The 17,593-nt window shown below is 39.1% G+C and overlaps 1 protein-coding gene across 1 annotated transcript in view; it reads right to left on the reverse strand.

Annotated features, from left to right (window-relative positions):
* NPTN (neuroplastin) overlaps positions 1 to 10,492 on the reverse strand; it is a 34,134-nt gene extending 23,642 nt beyond the window's left edge. The window contains exons 1-3 of the mRNA XM_010167881.2: positions 10,093 to 10,492; positions 4,415 to 4,583; positions 79 to 173 (exon numbers count right to left, since the gene is read on the reverse strand). Coding sequence (XP_010166183.1) covers positions 79 to 173; positions 4,415 to 4,583; positions 10,093 to 10,420 — 592 coding nt within the window. The 5' untranslated portion in view covers positions 10,421 to 10,492. The remainder of the gene's footprint in view (positions 1 to 78; positions 174 to 4,414; positions 4,584 to 10,092) is intronic.
* Positions 10,493 to 17,593: the final 7,101 nt, after the last annotated feature.

Raw genomic sequence — 17,593 nt, forward strand, 5'->3', positions numbered from 1 at the left:
GTGAGATGGCAGAGGCAGTGAAAGTGACTTCACTTTTGGGGAGAAGAAAAAAAACCACAAAACAAAAATAAAGAGTACCTCTCACTTCTATAGTGGCGTTGGCTATAGGAGAGTTTGAAAACACAAACACGCACAAGTATTCCCCTGACTCTTCTGCTCTGGGCTTCGAAATCCTGCAGACAGGGAGAGAACACATGAGCCATGTTAAATATTGCGTTAACAACCAGAAATGAGCAGGCTAGGAATTTATTTTTTTTCCCCATACTTTAATCTTTTAACTGAATTCCACAGATATTACTTGTTAATTCAAGGTATGATGTATAGATGTACCTACTTGAAATAAAGGATATTGTTTGCCTAGAAAAAGGGTGAGCTGTAGTCTGGAAAGTCAGTACCAATTTAGCTGGAGAAGCTGCATTTAGTTTAAAAACAAAGGAGTCTGACAGCTTTTAATTATGTGCTACAGTTAGCTTGATGTAAGTCATCCTTGAGTCATCAGCCCATTAGGCAGGTGTCATCTCCCACTGAGGGAGAACCATGATTTATACGTACTATCTGCATTAAAAAAAAAATTTATACTACAGCCAATTGGAAAACAATAGACTACAAATAAAATCAAAGCTGACACTGTCCTCTCATAAGCTGTTTTATTTTTTTAACAGATATAAGACTGGTCCAGTAATAGTTTTCCCTGATTCAAACTGTATGTGGAAAAACCAAAAAGCTGGTCAACTCAAGGAGGAAGACACCACACAGGAATCTGTTGCCTCTTAAAATTAAGAAAGACTAATGCAGTAACAACTAGTAGAGGGAAAAACAGATGGAAACCAGCCAGAAAAAGAATAAGAGCTGCAACAAATGGGGGGGGGGGGGGGGGGAAGGAGGAAGCAAGATTAATTTAGACTGGAGATGGTGCTAGCTTCAAGTCCACCAGCTTTTGCTGTCCTTTGAAAAGTTTTTGGATACAAATGACTTAAAAGCTCTATGGACGTGTTCAGATCTTTATCTACAAAAGGCATTTTACACTAGAGAAGAATATGACAGTGTGACACAGAATTTATGTCTCCACAGAACACAGAATAAAGCAGAGTTCTCCCCATCCTTCCCTCCCTGTACTGAAAGGCTTCTTGACTTTCTTTAGTATTAATTTTTTTAAAACACATTAAGTAAATGGCACGCAGATGAACAGAAACCCTGCAGAAGAGCACTGTAATAAAATAACTTCATTACACACAGACACATGGAAAAAGCTGCTCAGTTTAACACAATACTTCGACTCAAGTCTTCACTGTGTTTACAGCACTTACTTTCCAGAGTGACCGGTGAAAGTCTAAAGTTAGTTATAAAGTTAATACATCTCTCAGATAAGCAATAATACAAAGAATGATCATTTAGTATCAAAGTGATAACCGTAGTTTAAACTGCAGGCAGGTAAAGCATCCTTAGGAAGTACACAGTAACCCTGAACATAAGCGCGTGCCAACGCTGCTGGCAAAGGTACAGCCTAGCTGGAACAGGACAACTCCACCCGACTATTTCCATTACTAAGCTATCCTAAGACTCTGCAAAAGTGAGGGAAGGCAGAGAATACCTGGCTTTCTCTAATTGCATTTAGGATCTTAACAGTTAAGCAATCATACTTTGACCACTGCTTTTTTTTTTTATCCACTGCTTAAGCAGCAAAAAAAGTAAGATACTGTATTCTTTGAGTTCTGCATAAGCTTCTTTTTGAAGTGGGAAACTATGACAGCCTCTACTGGAGTATTATTACCGTAATTAATTAAAGCAAATGTAAGCTGATACAGCTGCAAGTTTTATAGACAGACAAGCACTGGAAACAAGTTTGTTTAGCCAACAACTTCCTTCAGTCCTGTGGTTTTAGGAAAAGCCTAGCTTTTTGTAGATGTAGACTTTTCAGCAGCTGCAAAAACCCCATTTTCTTCAATTTAGCTTAATAACCTGCTACCTAACTCTGAAGTAACTGATAAGGAATTCAGAAAAAAGTCACCACTTTTCTCTGAAATATGAACGTAGAGTAGGGACAGGTTACTAGAAGCAAAGCGCAGGACTGCCAGAACCACCTCCAAGCGCTTTGTGCTTGTAGAAGAACACACGACAAATAATTTTTGCCCATTTTTAATTAAAATGGTGAACTGAAAAGCTATACTTTGAGCTTTCTGACTATAGCTGCCTTCCAGCAAGAGCAGCTACATCAAGTTTGAATGAAGAATTAGGAAAGATATGTTCAGTTTTTAATGTAATAAGGAAGCAGGATCTTTAAGGTAAGTAGTTTAACCTATAAATTCTGAAGTTTTCTGGTAAACAACACTGAACTTCAAGCACTAACAACTTTTTATAACAAGCCAACACATATTAATGACTGAAAAAACCAAGAACCTGAAAGGTTCATGTAAATAAATGCCAGAGTTAATTATTCCTTTTTAACCACAACTATGCTGACATTGCATGCATGAAAGCTCACTGACAGAATTTGGTATTTCTAGATTTAAAAAATAACCAAATCAACCTAAAAGTTAACAAGCAGATCAAATGCAGCATGATCATATGCAACGATGAAATGCCACAGAAAGCCTGAAACCACAACGTGCAGCAAAGCAGCTTATAGATGATCAGGAATTCAAGATCTGCTTTGCAAATGCAAACCTACTGATTTCTCAGGCTGTCCCTGTGACTGCAGTATCCTCTACCAACCCTTAGTTCGCTGGGAATAAAGTGACTGATTTACAGTCTGCCCACCTTACTTCTTCCTTCTCCAGGAAGTTAAAATGAAGCCAAGTTGAATTCTTCCTTTACAGAGGAATTTAGAAGGAGAAATTCACTCTAGCTTGGAACAGATGATAGAGAAGTCAGCCTTGATAGTTAAGTTTCCTTAATAATAACGTGCAATTTTCAGTAACCTCGATGCAAAGTGCCTTTTGTACCACTCAAGTGGGTGCTTTTGCACAAGACTGTTCATCAAGTTAATTTCTAGATAAGAAAGCAGAGCCTTTAAAACTCAGACCCAGTGTTAAACATTGTACTGAGGAAGTAACAAGACGTAATTATGAAACTAAACGAGACTATTTTTAAACCGCAAAACTGAACAGATAATGTGAAGTGAGCTAAAGCATAAAACAAAAGGAAAAAGCTGAACACTTCTTTATCTGAATCAAACACAACTTCCATAATTCTGTGGATGAAAGAATGCTTTGCTAAGGTGACAAAAACCTTGAGTATTTCTTAAGCTTGTGCCAGTAAGTAACATTAGTGTGAGAAAGAGTCCACAGACAAGGAACAGTAAACTAGATGCAGTATAATATAGTGGACTTTGACTAGACATAAGCACCTCATTCTGGCATAAGAGCCGAGTAGGAGGATCAGAAGTGGTCTAATACCTTCAAAGAGTAAGTTACCACCAGTGGTTAAAACATTCCTTAAGTGTTCTTTGGCTTAACTTAACACTGACAAGAAAGCTGTATTTGCTATCCATGCTGGCATCAAGTGAAGAAAATGGAAGGAAAAAAAAAAAGAAACAAAAACAAACCAGCAAGAATATCACACATAGAAAACAGATCTCTGATAGCATCACTGAGAAAGCTTCATATGCTCTTATCAACTCCACAGCAAGAAAGCTCTTTCAGGTATAGAGAAATCCTCAAAGGATTTCTGCTCAATGCAAGCTACAGTGAAACAAAAGAGGTGGCTGGACACATTCTGTTCTCCTTCACCCCCTTAGATGGAAGGTAGAGATAAAGGCAGAGCATGTGCACATGGAATAAGTTAACACTGAAAATGTGGATGTACTGACAAATAAGAAGCACAAGTAATACAGCTGTATTGGTTTAATCAAGATTTGGTATCATTTCATAGTACTACTCTGACAAGTCATGAAGTAACAACTCAGAGAATACAGTCTTTCATCTCGCAAGACTAGAAAATGATTAAACCAGCTGATTTCAGCAGTGATTCATGTGCTGCATTTCCTTGCACAATAAAGATGCCCAGCTGCAGGTCCAGCTTTATGTAGATATAAGCAAGACAGAGACTGTGCAATATACTCAGAGGAAAAGATAATGAGACTGTGTGTCTGTGCTTATGTCCACACATCACATATACTCTAAAGATCTACATGAGTTTAGATTGAAAGGAGAAGTTTACAGTATGTTTTTGTTGACATTATGTTTACATGAGCCAGTTGGGACAGCTGTAGACAACAACCTTTCCTAAATTGTTCTTCTAAGGTTATTCACAGATGTACTTTTTGTAGAGCCTCTGAAGCAGATCAACTCATCTAATCACTGTGAAACTGAACCAGGGACCTCAGAGTCCCAACATCCCAACCTATTCAAAGTTGTAGGTTTCCCCGGTTTGTCATTCTCCAGTGTATTATGAAGATTATTCCAAACAGACTTACTTGTATTCCGTAGTGTTTGAAGATTTTCTAGTGCCAGGGATCTCTTCTCCATTCTTCACCCAGTAACTGGAAGAAAGGGGGCTGGGACTTGTGGTGAGGTTACATTGCAATGTGACGGCTGGACCATACACATGTATGATTACATCCTCGCTAGCATTGATCCTGGGCTCTGAAACAAAGGATACATTAAATAGCAACAAATCTTCACTGGCAGTTGTGTCATACTAGTCTAAAATTCAAAGGGGAATTGGGAAGGGAAAAAGACTACACGAGGAATGTCACTGCACTAATTTGGGAGACATCAAGAAAGTCACAATAAAACAGCTGACCACTAGTGATGGCAACACCTTATGGATCAGCACCCCTATATGAAAAAGAAAGATTTATTTTAGATTGTTTATTTTAATATTTAACAACACTACAGATTTCTGTGTAACACCATTAATCATTTTTTACACAATACTGACCATAACATAGAAAAACGCTTGTCCTGTAACTATACAGAAGAGATCAGCTAGTCCTTTGGAAACAACTTCTTTCTGGTTATCTCGTTTCTTCTACTTACTTTGAATTTAAAACAAACCCATTTTTTGTACCTCAAGGTTAGATAGTTTTCTGAATAATATTTCTGGACTTCTCCCTGCAAAAAGCCTAATGTCTACCTAAGGACAATAGCCTGTGCACACAAGATATTTCAAATAGCACAATTCCTCTGATGTCTGAAATTCAAGCAAACACCTAGTGTGAATAAGGCACAAGTCTGATGAAGAATGGCTGAAAGTGGCCCTTAATGCTCAACAGTAAAAAGTAAGGATACACACCATGTTAAAATTCAGAGTCAGGAACTAGTTTGTTTCTAAAGTAACCTTAAACATAAACATTTATGTAGGGGAAAAAAAAACCGTGAGCCTCACTGCATAAACAGACCATAAGAGTTACATATTTTGCTGGTTGCATTAAGAACTGAACCCAGGCTGTTCCACATTACAATCTTACCTGGTAACACTAAATTCACATTTTTTTTAGGGGAAAGCCTTTCAGAAGTGGTAAGATTAGTATGAGGGCAATGTCCTTACATTTGATAACCACGCATTAAGACTGTGCAGATGGCTATTACTTCCTAACAAATAAGGCTGATCAATTTTTAAACTAGTTGGAGACAAGTTTTTCCCAAACTTGGAAAAAACCCCATCTATTGATAGCTCACAGCTGGTTTCAAGCAGTCTAAAAAAACCAACCAACCAACCAAAAAAACCCATAACCAAACAAACAAAAAAAAACCCAAACCAAACAAAAAAAACCCAAACCAAAAAAAAACCCCAACTTGAACACAGGATGACAGAGCTTAATGGAAGTTTAAGGATTCTTGCTATTAGTCTTCCAAAAATATCCTGATTTAGTATTGGCTACAGTTTCAGCTTGAACTAAAGACCACTTTAGTGGCAGTCTCTGCCATGTAAATGCTGCTGTGTCCTCTGTTTTTGATGTATTTCCTTACTTTAAAAGGTGAAATGAATTCCAAAGAGGTTGCTGTTGCCAGCTGCTCATTTCACCGACCACGCTCTGGCTGCACCAACCCCTCTGAATTCTCTGCATTCAGGTTGGCAGCAAAGTGCAGGAGGGTGAGGAAGTCGGTTGGTAATAAGCATCTTCATGATTTTTGCAAGTCAGCAAAGGATTTTTAATCCTGTAAATTTTGTTACACCTTGTGGTGACATATTTGCAATACAAATTGAGTCATACATGCAGTCCTTTGGATCTTCATCTGCAAAGCACTTGGAAAACAAGTTATTAAATAGAATGAGGGGAAGCGCAAAATACCAGTACTGTCAGAACCACTGCATTTTTCATCATATAAAACATTCATCTATCCAATAGTACAGTCCTTAGATTATTGCCCAGAGAAGCAGGGAGAAAAAACATCTACCTATTAATAACCTGACAAAGTCCTGTATATCCTTTCCCCCTTTCTTCAGCAGGCTGGTTACACAGCTTCTTTTCAGTTATTTAAAACCAGGGCTATCGTTTAACTGCAGAAAAACTGGCAGCTACTGCAGTAATGGATTGGTTTTTTACATTTCTCATAGACACTTTGCCATTATCACACATTTTCAACTGTGTTTCTGCCTCGTGGTTCCCATGCTGGGAATTTTAACCGTGCAAGGATCCATTTGGGTCCTATGGGGCACAAAATTGTTTTGTTAAAGCCATACCATTACCGGACTGCCCCGTATGCTTCTCCATCCCCAATGAAAAGCTTGTGAGCATTCTGAGAAAAATACTAACAGAGCTCTGGAAATTCAGAATTCAACGGGTTTTGTTTTAAATGTTTTTCTTTGACGATGAAAGCAGCATCTTCAAGTCTGTAGCCTGCAAAATAAATGCAGTATTTTCCTTTCAGAAGGAGGATGCTGGTAGGACAGGCTTCAGGCTGCTGAAACAGAGACTGCACTGCATCTACGGAGCGCTGTTATAACAAATGCTGCTGCTATCTGTGCCGAAATACAACCTAAAGTGGTGATCAGCCTGCAGCGATCCTGGAAACGGAAAGCATACATGCTGCCACCAAAAAGTATTACACAAATCCTAGCAACAGGAAAAAGTCACCTAAAAATCTGAGTCTAGGCCCTACAGAAACCAGAAAGTTAAAGACTTAATCCAGAAGGGTTTTGACAGGGGTAATCTTCTGGCTTTCATATTCTGTTGAAAAATGACTCTTCAGCCTTTAATAATCATAGAATCATAGGATGGTTTGGGTTGGAAGGGACCTTAAAGATCATCTAGTTCCAACCCCCCTGCCATCAGCAGGGACACCTGCCACTAGACCAGGTTGCTCAAAGCCTCATCCAACCTGGCCTTCAACACTTCTAGGGAGTGGGCATCCACAACTTCTCTGAGCAACCTGTTTCAGTGTCTCACCACCTTCACAGTGAAGAGCTTCTTCCTAATATCTAATCTAAACCTGCCCTCTTTCAGTTTAAACCCATTTCCCCTTGTTTTTTTATTAACTGCCCTTATGAAAAGTCCTTCCCCAGCTTTCTTGTAGGCCCCTTCAGGTACTGGAAGGCCGCTATAATTTAATTCTAGAAGGCAAACTGCAAATGAAATACTACTGGGACTATGACATCCAAAGAAGGATGTTTGCGTGAAAGAGCAAGATGCTGAAGAGTCTTTTTACACATCACTTAAACTGCTCATTTTCCATAGGATCAGGTTTTTAAATTTAAAAAACAAACAAACAAAAAACCCCATAATTGAAGTTCTTCATGCAAACTAGGAATGAGATAGAAGCTAGATGCTAGGTCTTGGGTGTTAACTTTTAAAAATACTTTTAAAACTTAACTTGACCTCCTTGCATTCAAGTTTTAGTATTTGAGACAAGCTGTGATTTAAAGGACGTGAAAACAGGTTGTGCTCTTTTGATACATCTGAAGTTCCCTTTCAGTGATGCTGGTGTCGATTAAGGCCGGCAGCAAAGTGGCACCATCAGCTGGAAACTCTGACACTGTTTAGTCAGAAAACTAACTTCAGATAAACTGTGTTCACACTTAATGCAGCATCTGAGACACTTTGGACAGCTTCAGATAAGATCCTCATCTTCCAGGGATGGCTTTGAAACCTGCTTCACTCCTTATCTCCATTTCCAGCAAGGCCACGCAGCGGTTTGATGTCCAAGGGTTCTGTTTCCCAAGCAGTAGCTGGTCAGATCTCTTAACATACACAATATTACAGAGTAAAAGCATTCAAGTACTCTGCTCAACTTCCCTCCTCCTCCCCCCCATGAATAAAAAAATAACAAAATCAGAAGAATTATCCCAGGCACAAGGAACTTAATGAAGCCACGATACACACTCCAGAATTAGTAGCACCAGATGCAACAAGATGATGTTAACTGGGGAGGCAGATGAGAGGTTAAACTTTAATCCCTGAAGCAGGTTAGTATTAGTATAAACAGTGGAGAGAAGAAAAAGCCACTTTCCATATGGAGACATCTTCACAGTAATTCATTCCTAAATGGTGACTTTTCATATGAAAAGGATTTTCTCCCTCTGTAGGTTACTAAAACTGACTAGACAGGCAGGACCACCACAGATTGCCACACTCAAGAAAAACTAAAGGTCTTAACAGGGGCAGTGTGTATTTCTAAGAGACATTACTTCCTACAAGACAAATTTTTTAGCTTTGTCTTAAGGTAGTATTTTTTTCTAAAATTACGTGGTTCTTGCTGTTGTGGGTCATGCAAGCAATCTACTGATCCAAGTCCTTTGGGATTTCAAAGGACAAAGGAGAGGTCACACATCAGGACTGAAAGCCAAGCAGATTTGAGCTGAATGACCCAATGCCACTTAAATTTTCAAGTCAGTCCATATCATTGGGTTCACTATCCATTTTTCCATATAGATCAATGCTGTTTCCATTTTCCAGAGGGAAGGTCTCTGATCCAGCAGTGCCGACTCCAGCACCACACTTTAGGGAAAGTTTTGGGTTTTTTGGTTTTGGTTTTTATTTTTGTTGTTGTTTGAGGGGGGTTTTTTTGTTTGGTTGTTTTGTTCTGTTTTTTTAAGGTATCCAAAAACCAGAGACGTAATTATAGTTTGACATTTTTGTACCCAGACAAAACTCAACATGGGACATAAAATGTTTATTTACACATAGGACAATAGCAAGACAACACCTATGCTCTACTCTTTGCCACTTTAGGACATTGAGAAACCACCGAGAAAGCAATTTCTCCTGTACTCCCATGCAGCAGGTTCACGTTGCAGATTTAATTCACTCTGCCTATAACTCTTTGGATATTTGCTGCATCTTCTTAGCAAACACAAGAGTTTCGCATCTTACACAAGATAAAACTGGCTTCTTCTCTACTGACTCTGATACGAATTTTCAGACTTGCTTGAGAATGCTGTGAAAGTGAGCTGAATGCAGAAAAGTCTTGTAATGAGAGAACAAAAAGCAATTATGGGTCAAACATATTCTCTGCCTTTGAAAGCTGCCAAAAGTTTCATTCTCAGATGAAAGTAATTTAGCTAAAGTTATTAGTTCAACACTGGGGGAGGATCGTCCCTCCCTCCTTTCATAGGCTGGATTAAGAATAGCTGCATGAGTTTGGTGCTGCTGCATCAGAGAACTCATGAGGAACACACTGCTCTTCAGAAAGGAAAAGAAACGCCACGACTTCATGGAAAAATCTAAACATTAAAGGTCACATGTAACAGAAAGGGAAGGAATTCTACAGAAGCATATATGCAACCAAAACCATGTGAGAAGGCATTCGGAGAAATTCCAAGAGAACAGAAGAAATAAAAATAAAATGGTTAGATCTGGGAAGAACACAGAAATGAAATATAAAGGCACTCATGTAGAAGCCAGCATTAGGGTGTCTGGAAACCTACTACAAAACTAAGAGGGGTAGGGAAGAAACACAAATTCAACACTGGGCTTGTTTTCACACAGAAGCTCTAAAAGGGATCCATGGATTTTCCCCAAGTCCTTTGATCCTAAGGAGAAGAGACAGAGATGGCAGACAACGTCAGGCACTACAGGTGGAGGAGAGGTCTCAGGTTCAAAACAACGGGACAAGGTAGCAGAGGGTGCTATCAGGGAAATGGGAGGGGAAGGGTCACTAGACTGCCTCTAGATACTACAGTACCACTACTGTAGGGTGCTGGACTCACTCTGAAGGACGCTTATAGTAGCCTGGGCTCGAATCCACGTTATGGAGGGATTTTGCCTCAAGTCATTCCTCCTGGGATCGTTGCTGGCCCTGCACTCGTAAGTCCCAGAGTCTTCCAAGGTAAGGCGGATTATTCTCAGCACACTCACCCCATTCGCCCCGTAGGCAGTGTTAATGGTGACACGGCGCTTCCGAGCGCCATCCCACAGCTGTTTGAAAGACTCAGCCCGGTTGACTTCAGCATACCACCACTGGATCTCTGGAGTGGGGTTCCCAACCACATCACAGTACAGTTCAAAGGCGTCCCCCGTGAGTTTAGTTTCTGACATGGGCGACTTGACAAACCCAGCTAGAGGGAGGGGCAGCAGAAACTCAGTGACAGAGTGGCAGAAAACAAAATATTTTATAAAGAACAAAGCAATGAGGTGCAGAAAACAAAGAGTTAGAGAAGACATTAGCATCTAAACAGTAGCACAACTTTTACAGAAAAAGTACAGCACGCAGCATTTGCAGCTGGAGGCCGATAGTTTGAGAGCAGAGTATTCACAGGTGGCATGGCTTCACAGCACAAAGCGCTTATCCTCGCCACTCTGGGGCATCCATCTGTGGCAGCTGTCCTTGGGAAGCCACAGGCTCCAACGCACACCAGCTAGGAGGTACCTCCAAGCTGTAGAGTGATGGGTTTTCAAGCCTTTTTCACTTCTGTGGCCCTTGTAATTGGTAAGTGTTAAGTGTTCATGGCCAGATATCTTTTCTCTGAAGAGTTTTCTTGCTTTATATGACCTATCTATAGTGGAAAAAAAGGTAAAACGCTAACCTTCTGCCCTACACAGCTCCCAATTGTGAACTCTGCTTTGACCTTTTCTTCCGTATATTTTGCACTTCCAAGGCAGGGAATTCCCCAAGATACAAGTGACTTACTTTCCTGAAGTAGTTGGATCACCACAGCTTTGGGAGTCTCACAACCTTCTAAGGTAAAGGGAATTTCAGTGTTATATACACACACAGAAGCCAAAAGATCATTTTGTTAGTTGGGAAACAGACAGCACCAAAGGTACTTCAACAGATCAAATGATTTTTGCCTTCTGAAACGAGATGCCGTGCTGACATTTGTGATCAAGCCAAAATATCCTCATTATGGCATGAAATCCTTCAATACTTACCAGCTTCAGAGCTGCATTAAGAGCACAGACATAGTCAGTTGTCCTTCAACCCTGTTTTCAAAGGTATCTATAGAAAACAGCATTGCCTTAAAGCTAGTCTTTTCCCACACCCCCCACTAAAACTAAAAGATTAGAATGCAGCTGCCCAGACAGATTATGCAGCAAAACCCATCATAGTGCTGTGTTCCCTGGGCAGCAGGACTTCTCATCAGCACAGAGTCAGAGTGCCACACAGCTGATAAAACTCGAGATTGTTTCATCCCTCTCCTGAAATTCACAGCTTATTTTCAGGAAAAGGATTGAAAGATCATTCAACTGATTTTAGAAAACAAAAAGGTAGCCTTAAAGCCCTGCTAAAATTTCTGATGCACACTCATTAAATAGCATTTCCTCCCACATCCATTTGACCACACTCACAAAATGATGAAACAGTTGTACATTGACAATTACATGGGAAGTTTGTGCTCTACATGCATCTCAATAGAATCATTCGCGCAAGAAAACAAGACCAAGAGTCTCTAGAGCACAAGCAGAAACTGTTTCTTGCTGGCACAGTCTTTGTGCAGTAGGTGCAAGTAACAGCTACAAGAACAAACACTCAAAAATAATATTTAAAACAATATTAACCCCAGAAATCATTTTATTTACAAAATAATTTGACAAAGCCTTGTACTCTGGCACTAGAGAAGGTGACAAAGCCTTGTACTCCAGCACTAGTGAAGGTGAGCTCTATGCTCAGTAGAAATACCACGGGAAATAATCAATTTCTGGAGGGAGAGAGAGTAGCAGCTATTGCACTACAAGTGCCCTAATTACCAGCAGTAACAAACTGCACTCAGACCACCGTTGTTGTTTCTTGAGGTTAACATGTATCACGCTGTTTTCACACTGCTGCCTGAGTTAACACAGGAGATCAGGTTAAGATCTTGCACTGCTGGATTGTCCACATTCAAGGGATGTTGAATGACTCTGTATTTCTATTGAGGCATACATCAAGCCATGAGACCAGCATCTATCTCAATGTAGTTTACTAGATGCTATAGGCTAAAGCAGAAGCATATGGCATAGGCTAGTTTCTTTACAAACCTTAGTGCTTCTCTCTCCTATTCTATACCCTTTTTTTTTCTACCTTACACCATAATATTGAAGTGACACTTGCAGCTGAAGAGATGACGGTAGCTCAGGGAAGACTGCTCAGAAAGCGATCCCCCTTCTATCGGTTCCCAGTTTCCACTAAACAGTGATGCATAAAGATGATGAACTCCCCTGTAGTGAAATACAGCCCTGGAGTCAAGGGCCAAATGACCCAAAACCTTAAAGCTGCAATTTGAACCTGCTTCTCCAGCTGTCCCAGCTACTAAGCAACCATTTCTGCAAGAAAGGCTTCTTACCTAGCCTTTAGCAGGGATGGAGGGATGTAAATGTATATTTCAAAACAACTGTTAGCTGCACTGCTGCTGAGGCTACACAATAGACATACATGGTATGAAAGAGTACTGTAAATCCTCTTATTAAAAGGAGTATCAATAATTTGAATAAAGCAAGTTGTCAAAAGCTTTCGGTTTTGAACCTGATTCTGCATTCGCTAAGCTGTTAAAAGTATTACAACTTTTGCACAAAGCCTAAAAATAATTTAAAAAGATTAAACGGGGGAACTGCATCAAAAAGTCTCTTTAGTAAATACTCTCTGGGTTTAAGCTTTAAACCCCACGTTTCCATCAGTTTCAAACCCTCTTGAAAAACAATGTCTCAGATTATGATAAATTTCAATGCAACACTATCTTGAGCTGAGTAACCATGTTATCAGCACATAATAATGATGGCAAAGAAAAAATGCAAACTGGATTCAGTGGCCCTTCTCACCGCACCAAGAGATAAAAGTGCTCTTTAAAACGGTATTCCAGGTTAGAATAAAATCTTGGAACGAGAAATGGGAATGAAAGTGGTACATAAAGCCTCTGTATGCAAATTAATAAAAACTTACTATTACAAAGGACTGGCAGTGCTATTAAAAACTCTACACCACAGTCTCGGGTTAATGTTTTGCATTTTCAGTCGTTCAGAAACAGCAAAGACAAGACATCAAACAGCATCAGGAAGATGAGGCGATGCTTCCAGCTACTGTACATCTGCCAGAGGGCCATTTCCAATTAAGCTATCTAGCCAGAAGCTGCAAAAAGAGTCGAAATCTGCCAGTACCAAGCAGACATGTTAAAAGAGAAAAAAAAAAAAAAAAAAAAAAAGGAAAAAAGAAAAAAGAAAAAAAGGTTAAACATTACAGAGAATGCTCTCCGTAACACAACAGGAGTCTGGAAACTGAAGTACCCTGTTTTTTGGCAACTGTCAGTGATTTCCATAATTGTTCTAAACCAAACAGAAAATGACACTATACAGATTTCATTGCTTACATAAGAGGCTTTCGGAGCCCAACAGTTTCCTTACTTGGTCTTCTCCAAGCACAGCACTCCCTGCTTTGTTATTACCATGTTCTGCACAATTCTAGAGACAGGAACATCAAAAGAACAAATATATATCAAAATACAAACAGATCAAACCAAGAGGTCAGAGTTTTGTTAAAGTGATTATACCATACCTGTTTAAAACTGAAAACCTGCCCTTATTTGTTATTTGTAACTGTCTTATTTCCAAAGTGGAAACTGCAGGAAGCACTGGTTGCAAGAATGATTTTCAGCTTCAGCTTGCAAGTGTCAGCTCCGAACAGAATAGCAGAACAAAATTGCAGCTAACATTCAAAAGCTTGCAAAGGTCAGGGCTCTTGGGAGGGTGGAGTAATAATCTATAGATCAGACCTTAAGATCATATAGACCCATGGGAAGCAGCAGAATAGCTCAAATCTTAAATGAATCCTTAATATCCAGTACAATTGGAATGAGCACCTTCAAGTGCTTACAATAAAATATTCTTATGAAGTTTTGACACTGTAAATTTCCATTATATTGACAGTTGTATTTATTTCATTATAGGCATAAATGAGTTATGCTGTTGCACAGCGAGTTTTCCTCATTAAAAGAAAAAGGTGTTTGAGGTGGGAGTTTTTTGGGTTTTGGATAATTTTAAAGCTAATTGCTATTGCGCATAAAAGAACAAAGGGAGGGGGTAATCTATTGTTAAATAACCCTCACAAGGTCATTACGAATTTTCATTACATACCAGAACGAAAGAAAACAAACAAACAAAAAACCCCCCACATACCCACATAATGGTTCAGAAGGTGTAGCTATTCAAATACATTACTATGTTTCCAACTTTTTTTTTTTTTTTAAAATAATTGATGGTTATCTGAAGGGCAGAATGAAGAACAAGTGGCAATAATATTAAATCACTTCTGAAGTGATGATTGTTTAATGAAGATTTGATCTCATCCACCAATTGTTAGGATAAAGGTGAGGAAATCAGTGGACTAAAGCTTTAAAATTAGAGAAACAAATTAGTCTCTACATAAAACTCTGCCAAAGATGAATGAAATTCAGTGCACAGCAGGGTTCTGCACATCTGTAAAATCTGTATGTTAAAATCTGTATGGTAGTAAAGAACCACTAAATTCAGATTAAAAAATATATATAATTTTGAAAGACAGGTGCACTGTTACTGGGAGTGGGGGAGAAGCTAAAAGCTATTCAAAAGGGCAGCCAAAAATTTCCATAGGCAGTAAGAAAAACATGTACAACAGACTTCCAGAGCCAGAAAGCTGGAAAAGCTCCATATTAAACAAATGTAGAGTTCAGAAGAGGAGAGTGGACAAGAAGCCTTGTCTCTAAACTCTAGATGCAGAGTTTAAATGAGTATAAAAGCTCAGCTTTACTGCTCCTGAACAAACTGTTTTCATTAATGAGGCTTCATCAGTGAAAGACAATTTTTCAGATTAATTTTTCTTCTGCCAATATTTATGAGCTACCTGTTGGTCAAAAGCAAGCGAGAGCCAGCCAAGCTACATTCCAGCTTTGGCATATGAATGAGTCACAGTTTTATATAGCAGCAATAGCCCTTTCACACTGCAGCAGCACCCTTTCCAACTGCAGCTATTTCCTTTATTGACAGAAGCCAGAGGAGAGTGGGTAACCCAGTACTTCTGGAAAAGACACAGGTGGGAGAAGGAACAAGGCTTATTCCCTCAGTGATGTGATCACAACTGTAGGATTAAATACACCACACAACTAGAAATTTATACATACTAAAAATGCGTGGAAATATTTAAACTGTAATTTTGATCAACTTCTGAAGCCCGTAGAGCAGCTTGTGTTCTACCTTGGCTGGAGTCCAAATGAAAAAGCAACACAAAAGTTCCTAAAGAGTTTAAAACCAGTATTGCAATGAACAAAGAGCTTCCCAAATTCTTCACCCACTAGAATGAACACAACAAAAAGGATCTTGATGGAGATATCAACAATTATTAAAAAATATGCTAGCAGCAATCTACCAGTCTAAGGATATACAGAAAGTGGTACCTGACAAAAATAATCCCTGATTTGCAGAAATGATTGCGCTATTGATTTAAATATCCTTTTGTTACTGAAATTTAACACAAGATGCACCAGGTTGCAAAGGAATCAATGCAAATGGCACTGGAGAAGCAAAGCTGAGGGAATATTGATCTTTCCACGTTAAAGTCTGGCCTAAAGAATGGGATTTAAAGAAATAAAGCCAGGTTTTGCCTTAGAAAATATAGATAAGTGCTAGCTGAAGAAAGGAAATTTTAAACCAGTACTAGCAGAGACAGAAACAAGCAGGTTTAAATGGAATTCAGGTACTGTAAAAAGCCCTAACAATGTAGAACAAACTAATTTACCTGTTTTACCTGTATCAAGCATGAAGATTAAAGCTGAAAACAAGCACAAGTCCATCAACATAAAAAAGCAAGAGGAGAGCCTCTTGAAAAGAGAGCCTGCAAAGACCAAGAAACAAGAAGCTATGAAGCCCAAGAGCACAAGGGGCTGCTCAGAGAGGTTCAAAGCAGGACACACACACAAGAACATACAAAGGTGACCCAAATGGAGGAAATACAGTGTATTTCCAAGGATGTTTTCAACCACAAGGAAAATAACTGTAACAAAGCAATTTTCTAGTTGGGGGCAAAGCAGCGCCCATCTCCAGATAACGTTCCTATCCTATCCTGGTCCCATCTTTATCTTCTGGTGAATTCCACTTATGTGAAGAAATAAAATAATTCAAAGGTCAGAAAAAAGCGTTTGCAAAGCAAGACCAAAGATAAACCTCATTTTCAGTATGAGCCCACAACACAGCTAAGATATAGACTGCTTAAGGATTGAATTCTTCACAGATTGTCTACATTTACAATGAAAACCATCATGTAAACAGCAAGAGGCTAATGTTTCCTATTTATCCTGTTAGCCCACCATACATCCATATTTCACGACTTCTCCACTGCTCTCAGGCCTTTAACACAGTTCTGGAGATTTTATTTCTTTGTATTGGTCAAGAGTTTTACCTGCAACTGCATTTATTTATAGACTGAATAAAGGAGAGCTAGGCTAGTCCATTTTTGTTGACATTAAAAAGACTTCCTTATTAATATAACATAAAGCATGTTTGTAAATATATTACTTCAGGAATGCATTTCTTAAGTGGAATAACAAAAAGCAAACTATCTTATATATATATTTAATATTTATATATAGAAATATATATTTATATATATTATATACACCAGTGTAGCAAAAAAATTGTCTAGACTGCATATTGATATGCAGATACTCAAATATCAATGTTACTCTAGCAAATGCCATCACCCTTATTATTGAAGTTCTACAACCAAAAACAGGCATTAGGGTTGAAGCTTTCAGTGAATTCTCTTCATCAAACTGTTTTCACACCTTTCTCCTAATTGGTATTCTGGATTATGCAGTCTGATTTTTTTTAATTATAAAAAAAAAAATCTTCCATCTCTTCCAAGTAACCCAGGCTCTGCAAGAAGCAAAGCTTTACCACCACTGGCACATGCTTCAGAGAGAGGAGATACACCTCTTGATCTTCTGCATCAGAATTAAGAAAAAACTACAGTTATGAGGACTTGAAAGAGAAGAACATGATATAACCAGATGCAAACACTTCACCCGCTCCTGAAACACTGCATTTGTACTGTTTCAGAGACAATCACCTTCTTCCAAGTTACATCTGGTTTTGACACCAGGACTCAGAGGTACAAAGTATGGCTGGAGCACCAGGGGATGAACAGTTTCAGGAAGTGGGATGAAGCTAAGGGCTAGCTGGAAAAGACTTCATTAAAATATGAAGACACAGATGATCCCGGACAGTCCACAAAGTGCTTCTCAGCTTTGCTCTGCCCTCGCTTTAGCTTAT

The sequence above is a fragment of the Antrostomus carolinensis genome, unplaced genomic scaffold, assembly GCF_000700745.2.
Source record: "Antrostomus carolinensis isolate BGI_N321 unplaced genomic scaffold, ASM70074v2 scaffold46615, whole genome shotgun sequence".
In the NCBI taxonomy this organism is placed as follows: Eukaryota; Metazoa; Chordata; class Aves; order Caprimulgiformes; family Caprimulgidae; genus Antrostomus; species Antrostomus carolinensis.